At 41.4% G+C, this 25,843-nt stretch overlaps 1 protein-coding gene across 3 annotated transcripts; it reads right to left on the bottom strand.

Moving 5' to 3' along the window:
* Positions 1–1,336: 1,336 nt before the first annotated feature.
* fam131c (family with sequence similarity 131 member C) lies at positions 1,337–20,297 on the bottom strand. Of its 3 annotated transcripts, XM_023831374.2 has the most exons (9): positions 20,230–20,297; positions 8,125–8,441; positions 5,711–5,738; positions 5,530–5,579; positions 4,892–4,959; positions 4,216–4,309; positions 3,187–3,417; positions 2,984–3,082; positions 1,337–1,818 (listed from the first exon to the last, which is right to left on the bottom strand). In XM_023831374.2, exons 2-9 carry the CDS (start codon positions 8,153–8,155, stop codon positions 1,589–1,591), a joined length of 831 nt encoding a protein of 276 aa, XP_023687142.1. In that variant the 5' UTR covers positions 8,156–8,441; positions 20,230–20,297; the 3' UTR covers positions 1,337–1,588. The 3 variants fall into 3 exon arrangements, with proteins under 3 accessions (XP_023687142.1, XP_072558526.1, XP_023687143.1); XM_072702425.1 differs by lacking the exon at positions 5,530–5,579; XM_023831375.2 differs by lacking the exons at positions 5,530–5,579; positions 5,711–5,738.
* Positions 20,298–25,843: the final 5,546 nt, after the last annotated feature.

Below are 25,843 nucleotides of genomic sequence, written 5' to 3'. Positions count from 1 at the left end.
CTCAGCTTGTGTGTATGTGTTTGGTAGGAAGTGCAGAGTTATCTGTGCTTGCATTGGTAGGTGGTTGCAGATCTGTCCATGTAACATTTCATATAGAGCAGCAGTAATTATTATGTACCTAAATACATAAAGATGTCTATATATTCATGACTCAGAATAATATACATTCAACAAATAGACTGAAATGGTAACGCAATTATGTGAGCAAAAGTATACATTACATCTTCTTAAGTGGAACCATTTACACAAAATGAGTAAATGAGTTGAAATAGAATACAGTTCCATTTCCTTCCCCCAGGAAAACATTGTCTGGTTGAAAATAAACAATCACCTCATTCCATTACGGGAGGATGCCTACATTTCTGTGATACTTTTAATCTGATAATCTGAAAATAATAATTTTTGGCATGTCTTGCGCAAATGTCAAATTGTCAGCATAACCGTTCTTTCATTCATTATGGTGATAAGAATTTATTTTATTGGTGTGACTTGTTCTGAGTCTTTAAAGTTCAGAAAACAGCATAATTGTCATGTTATTTCCACTCCGAAAAGGCTGTTGCTTGAAATGCTCATCAAAAGAAAAGGTCAAAATATGCAGCCGGACACACTGCGAGTTAAATAAATGTGCCCCATATTAGATGGGCAATATAACTGCTTCTCTGATGGAAGGCAGGCATTGGTCAATAGTTGGCGCACTTTCGTGCCTGCTGCCTCGCTTTCATTCAAGTGTTGTTCGTTAAAAAAAATCACTAACCATTAAGAGCAGCAGCCAAGCACAAATATTGACTCTGGAAAGGAAATTAGCAGCGTACCTGGTTAAAAAATGAGAGGGACTGAATGATCAGGCAAATGCACTGTTGGTTTTTGGTGGTTATTGCAGTTCTCTTTTGTCAAATGCAGCTTCCCACAAGACCAGAACTAAAGGTCAGTACGATACATATTGATTTAACAGGATAAAAACATGAACAACTCAATCCTGTTCTCATTAGTTTCATTGCTTCAGGGCCGCTGTTAATGTATGGGCTGTGTTATCTAATAAAATTAAAGCAACCTCGAGTTTGTGAAAAGCACATTATTATTATATCCTTAATGGTTATCCATTGAAAAGATTTTTCTCAATAATTATTTTAATGGCGTAATTTGTGTTAAACATATACACTGGTAATGTTTTTAAGCAAATGCAACCTTTACATCCTATTATGGGCAGTAATTTATGAAATATTTGAACCTGTTCATTCTGGTTCACATCTTGGAGGAAAGAACATTTTTTGATTAAGATTCTTCAGACATAAATGACAACCACGTTGTGAACAAAATAATAAACCAATACCTCTGATTATCTGTACAGAGTCTCTTTTGTATTGATTTCTTTGTCAGCACAATGGTACAGAGACAGCCCCTTATGAAAAGGCTTATTCATTCTTCACATAGTTTTACAGATGAGAATCCACAGGGCTGGCAGTAGAGAAGCCAGGAACGCGGCTGGGTCACGGTGCCAGGTGGCAGGGCGTTAAATAGCAGTGGCAATGCCAATCTGTACACAGTTTCTCATTTTGCATCTCGCATATCGAGATTCTCAGTTCAAAGTCTAGTTATAAAAAACTTCATCCTCAGACATGGAGCTACTGTCAGCGTAACGGATGGAGCCGTCGGGCCGGGAGGCCTTTCGGGTGCGTGCCGCCAGCTCCAAGTCCGGCTGCCAGTGTCCGCCGGGCAGCTGTGGGGGGAAGAGGGGGCCGCCCTCACTGTAGCGGGGCAGGGGGGCAGCGAGGCCACTGCCGTCGAGCACATACTGTGAGGGGACGACGGTGTCCGCATCTGGAAAACAAGCGACACCGGATGACGGCATTACTGGCTGATATTCTGAATGTGCGGAATCCGGTAAATTAGAAGGCTGTAAAAAGAACAGGGTTTAAATAATAAAGAGCCACGGCCAACCACGACTTAAAAGCTCAGTCCAGCACATGCATCACTAGGCAATAATCATTAATAATAATGTCATTAGAATCCTCATAGGGTAGCATGGTGGTTAGCAGTGTCACCTCTGGGACCCGGGTTCGAGTCTCCACCATGGCCCATATGTATGGAGTTTGCATGTTCTCCCTGCGTTGCTGTGAGGTTTCTTCTGGGTGCTCTGGTTTCCTGCCCATAGTCCAAAAACATGCTGAGGCTGATGGGTATTACCAAATTGCCCATGTGTGAGTGACTGGTGTGTGAGTGACTGGTGTGTAAGTGTGCCCTGTGATGGGCTGGTGCCCCATACTGGGTTGTTCCCTGCCTTGAACATGTAGCTGCAGGGACTGGCTCTTGACACCACCTCCCAGAAGCCTGAATAGGGTAAGTGGTTTCAGAAGATGGGCATCTGCACAGCTATAAAGAGAGAACTATCATATTATTACATGATCTGGAGTTCTAGCAGCTGAAATACACCCATTCATTCTTCACTTCCTAATGGCCCCAGTGGGTAATCATCAGAGGTTTGTGCTACTGCTATGAAGATATATGAGCAGACAAACAGACACCCAGACTCAATAATTAAATTATTACTTCCCCAGACTGATGGTTAATAAGCTATGAATGGAAGCTGTGAAGAATTGGGTGGGATAGAGCTTAACCGGCCAGGCTCTTGGCGTCTCCAGCTGTTTCTCTCAAAATAATACTAGTCTGACCTGGTTTCTTTTAGTATCTGTCTGATTGGCTAAAATATACTGGCCTCTTTCCCTTGAGTATGCCTTTTGTCCTCTTTGTACACCTGACTACCTTTTTATGGACAGTTCACAGCACAGGTAGCTATTGCTGGGTTATCTAAAATTTTTAATAACCTGTAATTTACCACTGTCGTAAGAGCGGCATCTAGCTAGGAGAGAGTCTGATCATGCGGTCCGACACAGCTGACATACAGTAGTTGTGTTTCTGGAGGGTAGGTAGAAGGCAAGGTCTAGTGATCGAGATGAAGGGCCTGATGTCTCTCTGGGGTCAGTACCTCGCAGGAGTCCAGAGCAGCCATTTGATCCATTTGGGGCATCCGGAGAGGACCACGCAGACAGGGCTGCCTCTGCAAGCGCAAACTGTTGTGCCACTCCTATGAGAAGGACAGGTGGGTCATTTAGGTGGGTTTCCAGAGCATTTAACCCAGAACTCTGCCTCTACTGCTGGAAGCTACAGTCTACAGTCAAACACACTGACCTGCAGCAAAGCGTGCCTCCTTCACCTCATCTGATAAGTCAGAGTAGAGCTGCTCGTCCTCCTGCAATCCTGCCAGAGACCCTCCCCATCCACCCCCGGCCCTGTCCCAACCTGCCCCCCGCTGGGCACTCCCACCCCCGCCCAAGGCCTTCCACTCGATGAGGTGGGCGACACGGCCCTGAGCCATAGCAGTGGGCTTGGTGATATGCTCCTTTATGGTGGCCACCAAACCTGGGGAGTGAATAACCAAGACAGAAAGGCTGGGTGTGCGAGGGACAGAGGGAGAGCAGGCAGGCCGCACAGAGCCAGCAAACAGGAACACAGCAGAATGCATTAAATGTCTGCTTCGGCTCCTGTGATTCTACCAAGAACCGTACATCAGACAAGCAACACAAATCATTCAGCATATTAAATTACTTTTCATGATCATTATTATTTTTTCTGTCAACTTCTACAATTATGGCTACTTTGTTGTATGAATACGTAAGTCTATTCTTTTATTTGTTTGTTTATTAAATCATCAGTTGAACGCATCTTTATGTTTGTGGGCTATATAACCTTATGGTAATTTTTAATTCTGTACTTTGAATTGTATTTTAAAAACAGATAGTGCCAATGTCTGCCAATAAATTATTCTGTAATGCATTTTTCCCATTAAGAATTCTCATAAGATTTAGCTTTATAATTAAACTGAGCATTATGGTGGAACAGATTAACAAAGCCATAACAGTTATTGGGTTTCACTTATGTAAGACAAGATGACAGAGGAATAACACAAGAGCATGGGATTGTGGGAAGTGGAAAGGAAAGCTGACAAAATGATAGTGGGGGGGAAGGGGATTATGACCAAGATGCTGGAAGGAGGACCAGATATGAAGACATGGACCCAAGCAGCAGGAGGGAATGTGTGAAATGAGCATCAGCACAGCTAAGAAGAGGTCAGCGGCCCCAGTCTCATGGTGCCATCAATAGATAGTCAGGAAAAACAACTTGAAGAGCTCAGCAAACATCTCAGCATCTCCCTCATACCCAGCAGGGAGGAGGTGGCCAGTTCCCCGATGTTGTAGGTGCCCCCCTGGCTCTTCTCGTCTGGCAGAATCCCATTGGCCGGCTCCGGAGCTCCCTAGATACATGGGCACAGATAGACACAACAGAGGGGGCTTTGAGACACAGGTTATTCTACATTGAAGTTATTGCCATTAACCTAAATATTCAATTCAATTGACACGTGCTCAGAACCTTTAAGTGTAAGAAACAGCACAGAAATTATGTCAAGCTATATTAATAAAAAATGCTAAATAAACTAATGATTGTCAATTGAAAAAAGTCAAATCAACTGATGAATATCTAATCTAAATTGAAAAAAGAGATGACATAAGATAGTTTGCAGCAGAATAATAACGTTTTACTGGAGTGAGGCAGCGAATCCATTCATATGCTAAGAATCAAGCAGTCTCATAATTCATTAGCTACGAATGTGAAAGGACAAATTTATAGCTGAAGAAGTACTGTACATAAGAGATTAAAGCAGACTAGAACCTCAAATTGCAGGCTGTGCAGCCAAAGAAAGGTACATTCACTGCTGTCATCTGGGGCTTACAGTTCATGTTCTGTCAAATATATAATGCTGTTCAATGAGAGGTACTTGTCTGTGATTTGCTCAAGTCCTTAGAACGTTCCCCTCACAGCCTTCCACTAAACAAACCTTGAACACAGGCTTCCCATCAGCACACTGTAGGTCTGTCACATGCGGCTCGGGGGTGCTCTGGAGCCCTGCATGGGGGACACAGGCCGATCCATGTGACATCGCATGTGACGGGGACAGGAATCTATGCTTCCATGGCAATCAAAACCATGACAGATGTGAGCAGGCTTTCCAGAGGAGAAGGCAGTGTCTGAATGGCTCACTTTCAAACTGTCACACCTGATTTCCATGTGATATATGTGTCATCCACCCCTTTCTATTAAACCCTCAGCCACACAAAGGCTACTCTCTCTATCCCAATTACAATTATTACCCAACAAGCTGAATTATTCATTTAGCAGAATCAGAACACTGCTAGAGAACTGTTGGTGGTATTTCAGCACATTCAAAACTACAATGGTCCCTTAAGTAATGTTCTCCACAGGTAGACACATGCAGAGTTGCTATCCCCAGAGAGATGCAGAGAAAGTTAGCACTCACAGACAACTGGTGCTTCATGTGAATACTTTCAGATAGAGAGACGGGTACAAACTTGCAGTCTCTGAGGCAGGCAAAGAGAAGGCTCATATTGCTTCCCAGGCAGAGAAACAGATAGTTTCATACTCACAGACAAGCAAAAGAGACAAGTATAAACTCACAGTCATATAGGAAGGCAGGTCCAAGGTCACAGACTGTAGATAGTTGCATGCTCACAGGGAAACAGAGATAAAGAGTCCAAGATAGCAGTAAGACTGACACAAGATGGACAAAGCTACATAAATAAATGTCAAGGCACACGCAGCTAGGTAGAAAAAGAGAGTTTCATAGCATGATACTAACCAAAATGAAGGTGGACACCAGACATAAACTGTAACAGAAATGAAAGAGACACTATCAGAAAACACAGGCCATTAGTAATGCATGCAAAATTCCCATGAAGGGGTGGACACATGCACAAGCAAGGAAACAAACAGGGACTTACTGGAAGGTGGAGAAGCAGGTGTATATTTACAGAAAGCCAGAGACAGGTGGACACAGAGACAGTTATAGAAACAAGGACACTATGGACATCCAGAGAAAAGTGTGAGCTCAAAAACAGGTAAGCAAACAGGTAAACACCAGCATTTACTATACAACAGGAAGGGTAAAGGGGCAGCTAAAGAAACAGGCGAAGACACCACATCCACTCACCCGTGTGCAGTAGCAGCAACATTCTTTTAGTCTTTCTGTCCTTTCATATTTATGATTTGACATAAATTCTAAATTTTATTACAATTTATCAAATGCATATATAGTTGAATTTCCAAAGGCAATCAAAAACAGAAAGCTGTAATATGTGAATAGCTGAATATTATTGTCTTTCCTGGAAAATACAACATTCAAAATGTAGACCACAACAAATGTACGCTATAATAAATGTGGACTACAATAAATGTAGACCACAATAGTACGATACTGATGAAAGTCGGCTGACAGTGGTCCTCCTTCATCAAGAAATCATTTCCCCATACAGCAATTATCCAAAGGGGCTTCCTACTTCCTGTTTTTCCTCCCAGTGACATTAATTGATGAAATGAAAGAATGTGTGTGATCATCAATAGCATTAAACACACACAGTGTGGCCAGTTTATTAGGTACACCCGTTTGCTAATGCAAGCAGTCTGCTCTGCCAAAGAGAGAATCGTGTGTCTGAAACTGGATACATGCAGCATCTAGACAGGGTCAGGAGGCTCAGTTAATGTGTGGCTAAGCATTAGAACAGCAGAAGTCGGACCTAGGTGATTCTGAACGTGGTGTGATTGTTGGCACCATGGATGGTGACTCCAGCATAAGAGACAGAGACGCTTCCCTCCCGGGATTTTTATAGCATCGTACAGCATGTATAGTTTACACAGAAGGGCGATGAATAAAAAACAGACAGTTCCTGGCAACTTGTTAATGAGAGATGTCTGAGAGGGCTGGCCAGACTCGTTAAGGCTAACAGGAAGCCCACAAGTGCAAAATAACATGGAATGTACAGAGTGGCTTCTCAGAGTGCACAGCTCCTCTAGCCTGGAAGCAGTTCTATGCAGTACCAACTAGCAGTACCTAAGTGATCACTCTTGTTATGCATCTCTTGTTATGCTCGTATGTCACTCAAAATGAATAATAATCACCATTTTGAAATAGTATAAAGATTCTCAAAAATCCTACTCTAAAAAATGAAAAGTTTATAGTTTCTAGTGCATGCACAAAAAAGCATTTACAGATGATTTTATGCATTAAATTGATATAAATCTTTGCTTTAGAATTGTGGTACTCAATGTATTTATAAACTGGCTATTTATATTTAGGTATAATGACAACAGGCTTGGTGTTACTCAAATGTATATAAAAACAGAAGCGATGATGTTTTTATTTTTGGATTTTTAAAATTTTTCTGAAATTATTATCTTGGAAATGGAGAATATAACCATATATAATTGGATTTGTATGTATGTCATCAAACATAAATAAATGATCTTGATACATCTATGTAACAGGAATGTATTTTTTATTTCATTATGTACTCAGCCGTGAAATGTTGCTCAAATCAGTTTCCAAGATTGCATGTAATTTAGAAACTGAATGACTTTGGTCCTGCGAGCAAAAATATGGAAGCACTAATGCTATAATAATATAACATATAACAGCTGAGGAATAATCAGTAGTATTTCTAGGAATAACATTATATTTAAAGTCACGTATTAGTAACAATGATGACTCGCTCCATTGCTTGATACGTTTATGAGGTAATCTAAGGTGAGATAATCCATGTGGTTGGAGTCTGCTTTCTTAAAGCAGGAAGATGTGATAAGAAGTCATGTTCCTGTTAGCATCTAAATAGAGTACTGCAACTTCAACCTCAAGATGAATTCACAAAAAAAGTCAATTTCTTATGTACGTCATTAGTCAGGTCTTCTGCTAATCCAAATGCACATGAACACGATCGCATCCAACTTGAGCGCACACTCAACTTCAACCTTGAGTTTTTGTCAGTTACAGGCAGACTAGCTGCAAGAGATCTTGTCAGAAGAAGAACGCTGATGTTCCTGTGTTTGTTTTGTTCTTTCACATGCCAGAGCAGGCGACCCCCTCGTAACACCCTGCTAAACTTCTCTTTACTGTCAGCGCTATAGCTCTGAGCCCGAAGTAGAGGGCTGGAAGCCTCGAATGGATAGACAAATAGATGAACGGACAGACACACAAATAGACTGAACAGACAGAGCACTGACCTTTGTGACCTTTGCAGAGGCAGGCACCCATGCTGACCAGTCAAGAGGTTCAGAGTTGGTTATCTGTTCACCATGCTGTCTTGAAATGGGCTGTCAGGGGCTGAGAAAAAGAGCAAGAGAGAGAGAGACAAGAGCCCAACACGATGGGGGGATAAAGGAGGAAATTAAAGGGGATCAGGAGGGGCGAAGGACACTGGAAGATCAAGGAGAAAGACTCATTACAGAGAAATCAAAGACTGATAGAGAAAGAAAGAGGAGAGGCTGAGCCACGGTGACTCCTGCCGCTTGTGAGACTGACAAGTGCGGTTTATGTGTGTCTGTGTGTCAGAGGGGGAGGGAGGGAGAGAGAGAGAGAGAGAGAGAGAGAGAGAGAGAGAGAGAGAGAGAGAACGAGTGTGGAGCATGAAAGAAGGAAAATAATGGAAACATATTTGCTGATGTCTACTGACTCCTCCCCCTCGTCCCGCCTGCTCCATTATCAGTCTCTGTAGCTACACACCCTTTGCATGCCATGTGACTGGGAATCCCCCTTCCCAGAACAACACAGCCCCGTTTCACAGCCCTACTCACCTCAGCAGCTGAGGGGGAGGGGAGATTCATAATTGGCTAAAAGGACAGGTTGTCATACTGTACGATGTTTCTTTTCCGTAGTGTGGCACTGTTTTTCTACTGGCTGTTTAAATGACACTTAACAGGATACACACATTCTTGAGACAGGAACAACGCTCTATTTATGTCTGACAAAGAAATGCATTGGATGAAATTGTCATATTTATCAGCAGTATCACAGACTCTGCAACCCTGACCAAAGCAGTAAAATGATGGATGGATGGATCACAGTCTTTGTCATCATTACAAAATGCATTACAAAGAGTGTGTGATTTTGTCAATTGATCTATTATTATAGCTTCATCATATAACCACATTAATGAGTACTTTTTAGGTAGCGAATACAAAAAAAAAAAGATGTTAAATTGATAGTGTTCGCTCACATTCATTTGGTTTCACTCATTATCAGGAGTTCACCCGTGTGAAGGGAAACACATAAAGGAATCAGCGCACACACACACACACACACACACAGACACGCCCACGTTCATTTTTGTTGTCAAAGTGCACTCCTTAACAAAGAGAAGTAGCCCAACACTGCCCTCAATTGGCTTGATGCGGCACTGCAGGTAATTTATGAAACAGCCTAAGGAGATGCTGTTTGGCACTGTAATAACTCAACTCATGTATCTATTCCCTCTGTCTGCCGCATCCATTATTCTCGACATGTCAGGAGCCACTGTAGACACCGCTATTATTAAGAGCCTGTACATTAATCCCTGAGTGGGAAATGATGTTCGGCAAGAGAAATTAGCCTTTATTTATTTGATGTCTCACTGGATGAACACTGCGAGGGCTCTGACAGCTTTGTTTTTACTGATTTTGCTGATGCAGTGTCCAGGGGGGAAACTTCAAATTGGAATCACTGGTGTCCTCAGTGTGTCTCAGCTGGAGTTTTCAGAATCATCTAAAATTATATTCACCGATACATTATCAGTAGATTTTACTGGTGGCAGTTTTATTGTGGTGGTGGTGCAGTGGTTACTGCTGTTACCTCACACCCACGGGACCCGGGTTCAAGTCTCTGCCTGGGTTACATGTGTGTGGAGTTTGCATGCTGTCGTCGTGGGGTTTCCTATGGGTACTCTGGTTTCTCCCCACTGTTGAAAAACACACTGAGGTTAACTGGAGTTATGAATTGCCCATAAGTACACGATGGGTTGGTGCTCCATCCTGGGCTCTTCCTTGCCTTGTGCGTCCATAGCCTCCAGGATAAGACTCCCCCTGACCCAGACTAGGATAAGTGGTTACAGAAAATGGACGGAAATTTATCTTGTCCATTTCTTGTTAATTATGGCAGATTCTGCACAGCTGAGCCAAGGACTTCATATATAACACATTAATGGCAATAAGATAATTAAACTCATTACCTGTATTATTTAAACTCTGTCGAATTTTACATATACTAAATTTCTTATCTGAAATCATAAAGATACAAAAAAGCTCCATATGTGACTTAAACAAATATAAATGACAATTTCTGTATGATCTCAACTTGCCTTTAGCAAGTGAGCAGTTTAATTACTTGCTATTAAACTTGTAATTACATGTACAATTGCGAGTTTACTTTGAATTCATCACTGTATATACAATACAAATGAGCTAATTGTGACTTTTTAGTGTTTCACATCAATTTTAATATGTAATTATGTAATGCAGCTCAAGAGAGCATTTTAGCATGTGCCCCTCTCTCAGAAGCACAAAGACATGTGTGGATGACACCTTGCCTGGAATGAGTGCAGGAAGTCATACATTCTGGTAATAAGATCACAAGGCTCAGAATCAAAGAAGGAAAACATAACAAGGAGAACAGCGTCCTCCTTTGACATCATATTTCACAACAAAAGAATATTCGTCAATGGGAATCCTGTTCCCATGGCAACCCAGTGCCCTGTGAGTTCGTGATTTCCTTCTCTAGTCCCTTTTGGAAACATGAAGATAAATTTCGGATGACACATTTTTCAGAAAAGACAGAGAGTGGGGTGCCATAGATTCTGCATTTTTTCTAATTTTAGCTGATTCTAATTAGATCCTCTTCAAAGAAGTTTTATGTACATTGGTACCTCACTTGGCTTAATTTAACGTATCAAGCTTGATTAAGGTTTTCGCATCCATTTGGGATGGTGTAGGGCTCAGTCAGAAGCTGGCTTTCCTCCCATCTCCATGATTCACCTTCCTGATCCTGCCCTGTATTTCTGGAGTTTGCTGGTTCTCCCTGTGCAGGTCTGGGCTCCTCAGGCTGCTCCGGATTCCTCCCACAGTCAAAAGATGTGCAGTGATGTGAATTGGCTTCACTCAGTTACCCATAGTGTATGATTATGTGTAAATATGTGAGTGCCTGGTGAAGGACAGGCCACAGTCATCTGCTCCATGCTGCCTCGGATACGTCCAGGGATGGATGGCTGGATGAATATGCATATGTTAAATGGACAGTGGGACCTATTGCCAAGGATATCATCTACTCTGTCAGATAACAGAATTAATTTAAGAGAATTTATATTGGGAAAGTATGACACCTACTGTTAGATAGGTAATACTGCATGCATGCATGCATTCATCCATCCATCCATGATTGGGTCACTAACTACAAAATTCATTCCTACCCTGTAAGGAAAAGTACACTGCACAAACAAATACGTACTAATATATTGTTGTATGACGACAAAATAAATTAAAAAAATCATAATATACCACTGGAATGTTGCCTGCGCTCAAACCAGCCTATGTGAAATAGTGACATTCTGCTTGCACAAGGTACAACATGAAGCATGACTCTAAAGGGACCCCATTCACATTGGGGCTTCTAATGTGTAGAACATTTGACTATACACAGCAGTACGTGAAACTCTAGAACCTCCCACGACAAGACTTCCTCCTTGCAGTCTTATTCTGGAACAATACATCTAGAACCTTAAATAGTAGGTGGGTATCTTGGGTATCATGGGTATCCAGACTGTTGAAAAGGTTTTGATGAGCTGTGTACAGAACAGAATTGTACTTTAATATAGATCATTCCATCCATCGTCAATCCTGCACATGGTGGCAGTGAGCCTGTGGCCACTTGGAATCAAACAGCACAAGGATGCCAGCCCATCACAGGATGCACGTTCACAATTGCAATTTAAAAACACAAATGACATGTTTTTGTGACCGTGGGGTACAGTTTTTGTGAACTGGAGTACCCCAGTGAAACACTTGCATTTGTTTCATTAGAATAACCATAATGTCTCCAAAAGATGCTTTCAGAATTGAATTATTAAAAGCCTCTAAAGCTTTGTTCTTTAACCCCTGTTGTGCGTTGCTTTAGAGCCTGATAATAGCCATTACACATTTTACTGGAGCATAATTCTAGAATAGAACTGGCTCTCTGGCTTTATCATCTTCTGCAGTCGAGTCGTCAAGATTCCCCATCCGCAAAAAGAACTGTGGGATGAAATAAAATAAACAATGCCAACATGTGCACAGATACACAGTACTGTGAAAAAGTCTTATCAGAATGTGTTAGTTTAGCCATTTTAAATCCTCTCCTAAAGTCACCCCAGTATTTACAGTAACCATCCGATATACCCCAGTATTTGTTGACTCACCCACTAGTATACCATGTTTGGCTAATCAATAACTCAATCCAATATATTAATTAAGTGAGCTGGTGGTGAAATGTAACGAATACACGGCTGAGGTGCCCCTGAGGAGAGGTTTGGGAACTGAAGCGATGTTCATCCAGTCATCCAACTAGATATCAGTAACTTTTTGGAGAACAAAAGAAATTTCTGTCTTTTTTTATATTGCAATATAGACGTATTGCCCAGATATATAGCTTCTACCTGCCTAAGACTTTTGTCAGTACTATAACTTTAATTGGTCTGTGAAAACATCTCATTTGTATCTGAAGCTTAAAGAAAAACAGCAAGCAATGCCTTATATACCTGATCGCCGAGAAAAACTTGAGTACTATTCTCATTCTCATATTAAATGTAATTACACTTTGTCCTGAAAATAAGCAGCAAGGAGCCTAAGACTGAACAAACCTGAAAAACGAGCCCTGAAATGTGACTGAAAAGAAAAGAAAAGCAGTGATGTTCACATTCATTTTATAGATTTATGTTTCCATTACCATTAGCTTACAGGCTAATTACACTGACATAAAGAGGCTGGAAGATACTTGCTGGCATCTTGCTGGTATTTTTATCCTCTTTGGGGGGGGGGCTTCCCATGGTCTCCCATTTTAATTAAATTCATGATTCCTAACATAACAAAACACATAAAACATTTTGCCACAGGTCCTTCACCAACTCATCTTTTTAAAAATATTCTCTGACTACGATGACAGTATTTATGTAAATGGAAGCTGAAATACACCAAATAGAATTCCAGATCAGTAAAAATCCTATTACTTTATGCAAATAACTTAATATTTGCATTGCTTAATAAAGGGGAAGGCAATCTTATCCTGAAAGGGCTGCTGTGTCTGCCTCCCAAATTAGATCAGTATTTTGAGGACTGATTGGCTGAAGAATCCCTCACATATGGGTTTGAACAGCTGACTGGAAGGTTATACCAAAAACCTGCAGACACACCGGCCCTTTGTGGCACTCGACTTAATAAGGAAAATAAACAGAAAGGGAAATTTGAAAATTGCAATAATAATAGATTTAAAGGGGTGTTATAGTGGAAAGCGAATGGCACCGAGTTTTCATATTCTTGTTTGGTTATTGTGCATTAAGAATCTGAGACACTAGGCCATCTGTGCAGGTCACCCGTCTCCCTTGAGTTGTATATTTTAGTTCCCATTCAGCAGTAATCTAATTTTGCCAGTCATTATGACTCAGCAGGGTCCAATACAGACCTCATAATGTGAATAGCTACCATAAGAAATATATGCCATTACATTCCTGAAGGATTTTGGTTTTGCCAACATTCACCCTCATCCAAATTCTGATTGTTTACACCTTTGCCATATTACTTACCTTAACCAGATTTTGAAGTCTTGTCTCCCTTTTGCAAGTCTTAACTCTAGTTTCAGTTCCTTGTTACCCTGTGTTTGACTCGTGCTTGGATATGTTCTGTAAGATGCATAACTGAGCGATGTCATCATTGTGTGAACATCCTGGAGTGTACTTACACGCTATGTTTAATTATCATGCTGTTTTACAGTACACTTTTTATAAGTAGAACATACACACAAAACAACAATAAAAAGTACAGTATAATACATAAACCAGTAACAATACTTTATTATAATAAACAACTATATGTACTGTACTTAATTGTATGTGCTGTATTCTTATTTGACTGGCAGTAGGTCTGCGAACACCAGCATCACCACAAACATGTGAGTAATGCATTTCACTACAACATTGATGGCTTTCAGCTCCTTTATATTCTTACAGGACCACCATCATATATGTCATCCGTCACTGACCACAAAAAGTTGTTACGCTGCTCCTGACTGTACTTCCTGTTTACTATGTTGGTTCTCCATTGAAACCCTGCTAGCGATTAATTGACCTAAACCTACCTCAAATCCTGAGTATTGCATTGCGACTTTGACTTCAGAAATAAACTCTGGAACTGGATGGACACCCATGGGACACTGTAGTTATTACAATAGTCAGTCCACCCTAACAAAACACACTGCATCCTCCCTGGCTGCACCCACTGCCCCAGCTAAATCCTCAGTCAGCCACTGGAACAACTGCAAGCATATTATTACTCCATATTATTACTACTTGCTTTTTAACCTTCCTATGGTGGGTCGGCACCAACCTGTTTGTAAGTTTAAAATGCATAAAAGCACCACATAAAATGCATAAAAGCACCACTGTATCAGGAACCTCTATTTAAACAAAATAAATAAAAATAAATAAATAAATAAAATCACTAGGCAAGGCATGCCCAGGCAAGATGTGAAAGACTATATAAAAAAAAAAAAAAACTATAAAAAGACTCCCCTTGTGTCCCGTGTTCCCTTCTCCTAGCTGGTTGTCTTGTCCTTCCCAATCCCTCCTTCCCTTTCACTTTGTTAGGCTCCAGGCCTAGACTGGAGCGGAACACAGACCAATTCAGTTTATTTATATAATTCTCTTGCGGTTTAGTTTACCATTATTTTTTTATTGAAAACAAGAGGCATGCTATCAAAAGAAAGGTCCAGAAAGCCACACCAAAAATTTTACAACCAATCTTTTCATGGATAAGGAAGTTTAACAAAGTAAACAAGAGGTAAGAAACAAACTGGATGATAAATTATTGTTTTGAGGGTATTTTATGGCTGACTTAACTTAACGATGCTGCCACCTTGTTCGTTCTGTGTCACGCCGCAACCCTAATGGGCACAGAATGCTTTCAATGCAGCAGACCTACATACAGTACAGAGCACAAACAAATACATTGTAGTGAGTGACTTGAAGGAGATGGCAGCTCTTTTAACATGTTAGTTGCTCTGTTTATTAACAGCCAGTATTGGTCTAATATTAGCAGTGGCACAGATAGGAAAGACAGCTATTTAAACAACACTGACAGTGACACACTAAAGAAACTGGCATTCCATGGACAATAATAAATGTAACTAAACTGATTTTCAATTTAAATACACAATACACATTAATTTACACTATATCAAAATATATATGGTGTAGTGCAAAACATGCTGGTAAATGCAAAATTAGTCCTACTGACCAAACCCACGATGTCAAAATGTCACTCAATTGTGGAAAAGTAGGTAGGATCAGAGCAAACAAAAAAGTTGACCTTGAGGACCCTGTGCATAGGGTGCACCAAAATAGTCACTGAGGTGATTACGTGTAATACAATGTTGTATTGCCCAAATGACGTTGAATCTGTCAATTTCTGCTGAAGAACAGGGGCAGCTTAAAGCCTATGAGTACTGAAATTGAGCTGTGATTTCAAATTTTGTCATCCCGACATTTTATTCATAACCACCATCTACTAAAAGGTTTCTGCGATAAATGCAATTAGATCAAATCCAACACAGCACAATGACAAAATTCACAGTAAACAATATCAGGGAAGCCGAATAAAGAACTTTAATAATGAGCACAGTGTGTAAGGCGATGTTATTGAAGGCCAGGCTGAGAGGAAATGACATTTATTTGGACTGGGATTGTGGCAGTGGTTCACATAGCAACAACAGCAATATGGCCGACCGAAGCAGCTTACAGGCTGATGTGAAGCAGGCGCCACCCGCTGCAGACCTGGAAAGACATTATCCAACTGCTTCACAACCACCCTAATCACTGTCATTATCCACTGAGGCCGGATCTCTGTGTGGCCAAATGATTAATGACACCGAAAACATTCACGGACAGAAAGAAATTAAGAGAATGAAAGACAAAATCTAATTCAGGGGAAAGGTCGTAGGTGCTTTTCTGTTAAAATGCAGACAGGCACGCTAGATGGATTAACCAGAATCACCAGATCCAGGTGGGAGCCACAGAATGTGGATAAATGACTTATAATAACCAGATATGCAAAAGGAAACCTGCAAAAACAGCACAGAAACCCGAAGGCTGTTTAACAGACCTCAGTCATCCTGTCTGTGAAAGTAAACCAATACTACCCTGGATAAAGCATAAACTTTGAAGGACCTTCTCATTTGTCACATTTACAAAAAAGTTAGTCAATGGCAGTGTTATGGAAGTTACTGAAAATGGGTAATTAGTTAGTTGCTAGTTACTTCATTCAAAAGTAACTCAATTACTGAATATCAAAATTGTTAGTTACTAGGGAAAGTAACTTTTGTGTTACTTTAATTCTCTTATTAATGCACACATACATCACCGGGACGTTGGTATAAGATTGGAACATCATTAAAGGATTGCGGTTCATTCAGGCCTATTAGCAATATTGCAATGCTTGCCAGACTGCGGAATCACAGCAGCGACAAGAGACCAAAGAAGATGGTTTTGTTTCTCTTTATGTTAGTCCTTAAAATGACCACACAATACGCAATAACACAGCGACAAACACAACAGCCGAATGTGGGGAGGTTACACAGTAGACAGGAAGGCTCAATAGAGCACATCAGGATTACACATACAGCTCAGATATGGGTACACGCGATACTCGGGGGCACAAGTATTTACACTATCAATAATTAAATATTTTAGTATTTAAATTATTACGTAAGCTAATATGTGTTTCAGCGAGTGCATTTTTTTTCCCTTCAATAATTTTGCGGTTTAGCATAACTTTTAGGTCTATTGTTACTGGTTCTGTCATGTTGTCAGTGTTTTTAAACAATCAATGTATAATCAGTTCACCAACTAAGAAAGCAACCGGGTTTGCTAAACACTTTCTATAGCTTCCCTTCAGTGCGCAGTTTTGGCAGCTGAAATGTATGTGCGCCTGGTTTAGCACCTTCAGCACATGCTTGACAGTGGAATGCCTGGTAAGAGGGTTAGGGTATATGCCAAGGGCTTTATTGCCGTTAGCCATAGCCTGAAAGCAATCTGTGCTTATGACAACAATACAACACAGTTGTTAAATTATATACATATATTTTCATATTAATCTATATTAAAAACGCTTTTGATATAATCACAAAAATGTGCTTCTGTCTCCAAAGCGTGCCAATGCATTCGCTTTTTGGAAATAATAAATGTTTACTAAAAGAGCATACTGTAGAAATTCAATGTGGAATAGAAGACTGACTTCTCATTAATTCTTGTATTGTTTTGCCCCATCTTGCTCTCCATACAGGTGAGGGTCACAGTGAAAGGGCAGCCGCCTCTGCAGCTGGGAGTTAAGGGGCGCTCAAGGGGCGATAGACATGCAACTGCACTGTCAAGGCCAGGCTTGAACTGGTGAAGCAATTATAGAGACAGAGGCTTAGTCTGCTGAGCCACACAGCACTGCCACACAGAGGCTAATTAAAGATTAGAAACAGGAAGGGGAGTTCAATAGACGTTATACAAAGGCACCTTCAGATTCCATTACCTGCAAGGATATCATTCCATCTTATTTCTAATTACGACATACGACTTCTTTTTGACAGAGACTGTGTGTTCCTCACTTTCCCTCAGAATAGCCCTCTTGCCTTTGTGTAATACTACTACATACTAGTTCAACAATGTGCATTTTAAAATCTGAATTTGAGCAACCAGGTTAGAAAATGGACACAGGAGCACAAATAAACACTCAGATAGACAAACTGGGTGATGCACTTTTAGCAAGAAACCCAAAGTATAAAAAGTTACTGTGGTTCTAAGTTCCAAATGGTTGCTAGACTTCAGTTACCAAATGAGGCAAAGTACAGCAGTAAAATGGATCATTTCTAAGAATTTTTTTTCCATCCCACAGAATATGGGACATCTGAAAGTCTGAGCACAGGCCTCACAGAGCAGAATCTGCAGGGAAGGCACATCCAGCCATGCAGTAACGGAACACATGCAGCACAAAAACAACACCTCACTGTCACTTCTATACATGGCATAGAAGACATAACTAGGCAAACAGGAACACATACGTACGAGAAAGAACATTCCCAGAACTTTAGCCAGCATTATGTGAAGGTCCTCTCAAAGTTGGTGAGAACATTCATACTGTAGCATTAACAGAACATTATTTCCATGTTTTACCTTAATTAATCTGTCAGTGTCAGCCTAATAACATTATTACCTGAACATCCATCAATCCATTTTCTGTAACCATTTGTCATACAGAGTCACGCCAGGCCCAGAGCCTATGAACCCATTGTAGGGCACATACCTCAACATCCTTTTAACACAATGTTGAAGGTTATTTTTTATTATAGCGTTATATGCATATACCCCAAATACACCATGCAGCCTTGAACCCATGCCCCTTGCGGTGTACAACAACAGCGTTACCCGCTGCTCTACCATGCCCTTCCTTTGCCTTTGTATTAGTAATCTTAGTTGTTGTAATAGTAGTTGCAGTAGTGGAATAATATTCTGGGAACATCAAGAAAACTGGACACTTAGAATGTTTCCATACCTTAAACACAATGTTTGGCAAATGTTCCTAGAATTAAAAATGGTTGTCACAATACTCTTGCTATATTGCTGTCCTCGATTACAGTGTATCACCTTGTCATAAAGCAATCATGAATTAGAACAAGGCAGAAGCTACTGGGTCCACCACACCAGCATGAGCATGAACACGGAAGGCCAAGGAGCCCCGAGTTGAATCTCCCTCCCAAACACAGGTTCACTCAGTCTCCCCATATCAGTATAATGAGGAGTTCAGTATACCTTCCACCTTCTGCCACTATATTCATTCTCTGTTGAATTTAGAGCAGAATATCTACCTCAAAAACCATAATGCTTTAAGCTTAAATAAATTCTTTTGCATACAAGGATATGGTTCTTGTAATGAATCCTTCAGCACAATCAATCAGTTGTGAAATCAAGTTAGATTCATTTTCATACCATCCATATACAAGTATACAGCAGCATGAGAGATTCACAACAGTTTGAAAAAGTGCAGAAACCCAAGTGCAAAACAAGGGCTTGCTTCATCATATATACACATGGTGCCTGAGTGAGATATAATGGATTTTCCGTCATCTGCCCTCTGCTTCATGAAAACATGAGTATGTGTCAATTCTGGGCAACAGCCTACAGCTGTCCAGCTTTCAGCTGTACTCAGCACACCATAAACTGTTCCCTTCTGTCAATGTAGATGAGGAAGGACTTGGTATTAACAAAGATAGACAAATGGTTTCACAGTCCAACCTGAAAAGTCTTTGAACGGTGGCAACAGTGGCAATTTTCGGAGTAGATATAGAATAGAACAATACAGATTCCCTACATATAGTCATAGGATTCTTTAACAGAGCACATATCAACTCCCTGGATGTAGACAGAACATTGTATGGAATAGGGAAAAGTCATGACTATTGCTGCACCACAATCAGAAATGTACAAACTGGGGAAAGGATTCAGAGCAGGCAAGCAACGCTACTCTGCAACGCTGAAAAGGCCTTTAACAGTCAGGGACCCATGCCATATAGGGACGCAAACTACAAAAAGAAGATGACCATCTATTCCATGGACTACTGTCTTTTGGCTAATTACCTTAACAGATTTTTACTGTAGAACCACCTATCAGCCTATTATTCACATTTCACACTCTCAGCCACCAGCAGGTTGTCAGTAGACTGTATAAGAGACAAAAACCAAGAAATTCCCAGCCCCAGATTTTGTCTCTGAACTTTCCACCCTTGTTCTCAGGCACGTTAATCAATCACTGGAACTCTGTTCTGTCCCCCCCCCCTTCAAAAACGTTGCCATTGTCCCAGTACGCAAAAATCCAAGAATCAGATGCCTAAATGAATATAGAACAGCTCACCTACTTCAAAGCAACCACAGATCCCCTGGATAGACCCCCTTTACACATGGTCTGCAGATCAATATAGGCCTTCACTATATGCACAGCACCTAGACCATCCAGGATCCCTACATACAGTTATAGTCTGTAGACGTCAGCTCTGAATTCAATAGAAAATTTCCATACCTCCTTCTGTCATGTCATGTCCACCCTGTCTGCCTAACCCTCTTCTTTCCTTTAACAAACTATGCCTGATGCTCGTCAAGTCTTAGCCCTCATTGCTGCCCTCATCTTAATCACTCCCAGCTGCCTCCTGTTTACTCATCTATTTAAGTGCCTCCCAGTGCAGTATTCCCCAGGTCTGTCATTGATGTTGTTTCGCCGCTTTCCTCTGTTGTGGTCCTGTTTATTTCCTGTTTTTGTTCCTTTCGCTTGAACTAACCCCTTTTGTTTTGAGTCGTGTTTCCTTTTGCTTCCTACATTTCGTTCAATACAACACCTTCAAACAAAGCTTTTCCGAATTACTGCACCTGTCTCCGTCTGTCAGGTGATCACTGCAAACCATGACAGGCAGGAAACAGAATGAGAGGTTGGGGAAATACATTCTGTCCCTCAAACTTGTGCTCTTTACTTTGCTATTTTCTATATATAGAAATGATGACCAAACTATTAAACTCCTGAAACTGGCAGATGACTAAGTGTTAATCAGATTTACACAGTGGAAATGAATCAGCATGCATAAATATATCGACTGGTGTCCTAATGCAAACATAACAATCTGGAGCTAAATGCGTGTCATAGAAATTTCCACTGGAGACTTGGCTCATATATAGATTTTATTATAACCCAGACCAACAAAGTACAGAAAATCAGCACTGCAGGCAATTTCCCCTTTATTACTCAAGCAGTGCACACACACACATCAACAGGTGTCAAGATAGTGAGCAGCTCCCCAGCTAAGATGGGTTGTGCAGTGCGGTTCACTTGCGTAACGCACATCCCCAGTCCCCTTCCACCACTTCAAAGCCAACTTCCCAATGTGCTGAGGAAGACCAGTACAGTCCTGCAATAAAATATAACAATAGTAATAATTGGGTGAGTCTGGATCTACTTACACCATGCAGCATGACTCTCCACTCATTTGTACCTTTACTGCTGCAGTGGTACACCTGAGAGTCAGGGCTAGTTTACATAAGTTTACCAGACAGGAGGTGTACACTGCAAATTAATGATTAAATACTCCAATCTCTCATTCTTAACGAATGGCTTGATGCAGTATGGTAATTGATTGTGACGTGGGAGTTGACAGTTTTATCTGACATGGGGTATTTCTTGGGGTCTGCATGGTGTAGGGAATGAGCAGCTCCAGTATCTACTAGACAAGGGAGAGATTCATTATTATTTCTAAAGTCAACATAAAGCCACATAAGCATTAGTTTCCAGGGGGAATCCTTCTCTCGGTCCACTGGGGGTTCCATCCCACTGTAGCTGGAGTAGTCTGTTATCAGTCGCTCACTATAGTGCTCACAGGATTCACCAGGCTCCAGTTTAAAGAAAATTTGCAGCTGTGCTTTATATCGGCTGCCTGTTGCATCGAAGTCCCCCTTCGCATCTAAATAACTCAGCTGCACCAATTCTGCTGCAGTGGGTCTGCACTGACGGAGCAGTCTTTGAAGGGCTGCCACATGGCGAGGCCCGTTCTGCCTGAGATCAGGCAAGTCACTTGCAACGTAATTCAGCTCCTGTATCTTCCAAGGTCAGAGAACCAGAACGTCGTCTCCCTCTTGTGGATCAGGGCATTCCAACAGAAGGTCTGCGGGTTCGTCCTGCAGCCTCGGTCTTTGGCGGGTTCGAGTCGTCAAAGAGGAGGCGGAGTCACAATCCTCACCTGCAGTGGAAGGAGGAAAGGGGCCAGGGGCACCTCCTGCTGCTCCCCCCTCAGCAGTGCAGGGAGGAGGCTGCTGCGGAGGCAGGGCTGCTTGGGGAGAGGCTACAAAATCTTTTTAGGGCACACCTTCACTGGCACAGTGGGCAGGGGGCAGCCTGAAGGCGCCCCCCCAGCCTGAGCCCATACTCACACACAGACCCACATGTAACCAATATCCCAGCCAGGAGACTGCAGCCCCCACCATCCAACACAGCCTGAATCAGCTGAATTTTACAAGAATCCAAACTTCCTGTTTTAGACCACTGACCCTCAGTGTATTTCCACATATCCTGACAGAAAGGATGACGATACTGCGGCCTCTACTTTCTGTTTACTATCTTCACAGGAATCTCACATTCCTCTACATTCTCTGCCTCCTGCTTCTTTCTCATACCTTCTAAACGCTTCGTCTCTCTGCGATTTGCCTCATTTTCCCACAATTGGGACACCGTCCAATTTGGTCTTTACCACCTCCATGCTTTGTCCCTCAGCAACCAGCCTGATCCCTTTCTTCTCATTTCTGACGCAGCTGGCTTATCTGATTCGGACTGAAGCTGCTGTTTCTAGGGAAACCAAATTCCTCCCACTCTGGCAATTCTGACATGGTGTCCTTCCCATATTTCTCCTCCATTACTTTTACAGGGACTTGCAGCACCCATTCTTTTACTTTGTGTTGTGTATCTCACCGTTACGTGACAATGTGTTCTCGGATATTCTAAGATATCAGACACGTACATCAGAAGCCTCGAACTTGAATCTCTTTTTATTTCTTCTTGTGGAACTCACTTAACGCGGCACAAGCTCTCCAAAACTCACCGCCACCTAGTGGGCATCACCTAAAGAACCATTTTTCCCAATCAAAAATATTCGCACAAGAAAATCCGAAGTCGCTCAAAGATTCCAAAACAGCATGAAAAGATTCACAACCTGACTGACTGCATGCTGTGGTTATTATGCACTTATTCATTTATTTTACACTCCCACCAGCTAATTCACAATCTGCACTAAGACCACAACCTGGAAACACAACCTCAAAAACACCTGAAAATTTCAGCACTTCAGTAGTCGGGACCAACCATCTCAACCGTGTCAGGGGACTGAGAATGTGTCAGCCACTAGCCTCCTTAACTGATGACTACAGGAGACAGTGTCACAGGTCTCAGAGCACGTCCCTCACTGGTGCGATCAGCATATCCACAAATCAGGACAGCAAACCCATAATGCAAAGTCCAAAAGCGCAGTCCAATATGCAGCCAAAATACAGCTTCTCAGCACTCAACCCATGCACTCCAGCTGTAAGTTATTTCTAAATCAATAAGGCAAACATTCCTGTCTAATAACTTTAGGATGGTACAAGCCTTGCACTTACATTCTCTTCATCAGATCCAGCATTCCAGCTCCCTTAAATTATAACTGGTTGGAATCACTTACTGTGTGGCAAATCCAGGGTGAGGGGCTCCGCAGAGCTTTCCCATGGACTCCGATTACGTTGTCCTGAGGTTCATCTCTCGTTCCAAAGACCGAACGCGTCCAGAATCCTGATGATGGTGCCAGCCAGCAGTTTGGTGATCCTGGACGACCACCCGAAAGTGTTGTAGAAATTTCCAACCAGAGACTTGGTTCGTATATGAAGAGAACATTTTATTTTCTACTCGGACTTACAAAACTAAAGTAATCTAGCTTTGCATACATGTTCACCCGACTGTTCGAACATTGCACACACACATCAACAATTGTAGAGGCAGTGAGCACAGATGAACAGTTCCTCAGGGCAGTTAAAGGGCCTTCAGGAGGAGTCGGATTACTGCATAATTCAGAGATACTGTTGTCTAAGACTTCTACAGATGGAACAATCTATGCACTTGAGCCTGCTTAGACAAAGTACAGTAGTATGGGATTTGGGCCTAATGAAAACAAGGTGAAACTCCCTGTCCCACCAACCAAGGCTGGGGAGAAGAGGGAGGAAAACTAGTCAAAGCAAGGAAGAAGTTAAACGGTCACAGCAGCAAAAGCTAGGGCGTATTAAGAAAAAGACACCGCTATGAAAGACACTGCACTTCTGAGCCATGCGTTACAGCAGTGGGACACCACACAGAGCTATTGCAGCCCAGCTGTCTTAATCAACATTCCTCAGCCTTCAGGTTTCTTCCACAGAAGTCACCCCCCCACCAACAATCTCTGGGTCAACGGTTATTGCAGTCAAGTCCTTCAAATTCCTGGGAACAATAATCTGTCAAGAACTTAAATGAGAGATTTACACTGACTACATAATAATAATAATAATAATAATAATAATAATAATTAATAATAATTGATACTTTATTGATCCCCGTGGGGAAATTGTTTTTTACGCCTCCCTCAACTTGCTCTTTGTAGAGCAACGAATCATCAACGAAGCAGGACAGAGAATGTATTTTAACCTTAGACCATGATGGCACCGTTCTATACTGCCAACACCATCTCCCATCTTCACATTATCACAGACGATCTGTGGCAGGATTAGACTCCAGAGCATAATCAGGTATCCTCACAAGATCTTGCCCGTCCATCAGGATCTTCACAGCTCTGGGACAATGAGCAAGCAAGATCTCTGCCAACCCCTTCCATCCTATCTTCCACATCATTCAGCCTGTCCCTTCAGGATTGAGATTGCAGTCACAAAAAACAAGATATTAAGACAGAAAAACTGTTTTTTTTTTCCAAGTAGGGGCCCTCCTGAACAACTGACACATCTACTAATACAAATACACATAATTACTACTGTTGGCCCAGAACTGCACATTAATGTATACTAGCTTATTATTTCATGTTGTTTATAAGTGTGGAAGAAAACAGAAACTGAGGAATGTTCACCAAGACAGCCGAAGTGCAGAGACTCTGTTTGATGTAATTCCAGCTCTGTAAGCTAGGAGTATCTGAGCCACAAATTGCTCTCATTAGAGTAGTTCCTGTTTGTTTGCTTTCATTAGAAGAGTTTCTGTTTGCATTTGTACCAGGATGTGCTCAAGATATGCTGCTTATGATATATAACCCAATTTGTGCACTTTGAACTTAGATGAAACCCACCTTTGTTCTTCTATTCCTTGTCAGCCTTGAACATAAGATAAGGAGCACCGATTAGTTTCAAAGTTGGTCCCTGGTGTCACAACTCTAGATAGAATGTTTTGCAAAGTTTTACACAATAGCATCACCAAATTATGCAGTATTCTGGCTCCTCCTGAAGGCCCTAAAATTGCCTCAAGTAATTTGTGCTCACTGCCTCAACACTGGTTGATGTGTATGTGCCCTGTTTGAACAATGATAGAATTTGTATGCAATACTAGATTTCTTTAATTTTGTTAGTCCAATATGCAAATAAAATACTCACCTAATATACGAACCAAGTCTCCAACTAAAAATATCTACAATATAAGTTAAATGTTGATTGTGATATGCTTTATGTTTCTTCTCTTCTTTATACTCTGTTCTATGGTTGCTTCATGTCACTGGAAACACCATGACGTGACAAATTCCTTGTAAGTGTGAACTTACATAACATACTAGTGTCGGTGCTGTCGGGATGTCAGCGTTGAGTTCCCCGGACACCCCCGTCACCTGCTCTGCCCATCTAATCCATACTCCACACACTCACCAACCAGTACAATTTCTATAAGAACTGGATGGATCAACTGGAAATGTGAAAGTTAATAAATGTGTTTTTACCTGAATGCTCTGAAAGTATACTTATTAATTTATTGCAAAGTACAATTATATGACAATTCACAGAATCTTTCCCCCCCAACGAGGTGGTTATTTGACTTTGTGTATGTTTTAATGTCCATCTCTGAAAATGTCATTTATATTACTGACAGAATCCATTGTCAGGGATTCAAA

This window comes from Paramormyrops kingsleyae, chromosome 18, assembly GCF_048594095.1.
Source record: "Paramormyrops kingsleyae isolate MSU_618 chromosome 18, PKINGS_0.4, whole genome shotgun sequence".
NCBI lineage: Eukaryota > Metazoa > Chordata > Actinopteri > Osteoglossiformes > Mormyridae > Paramormyrops > Paramormyrops kingsleyae.
Note: the sequence above shows the minus strand (reverse complement) of the source record. Positions and strands in the feature narration are given on the sequence as shown.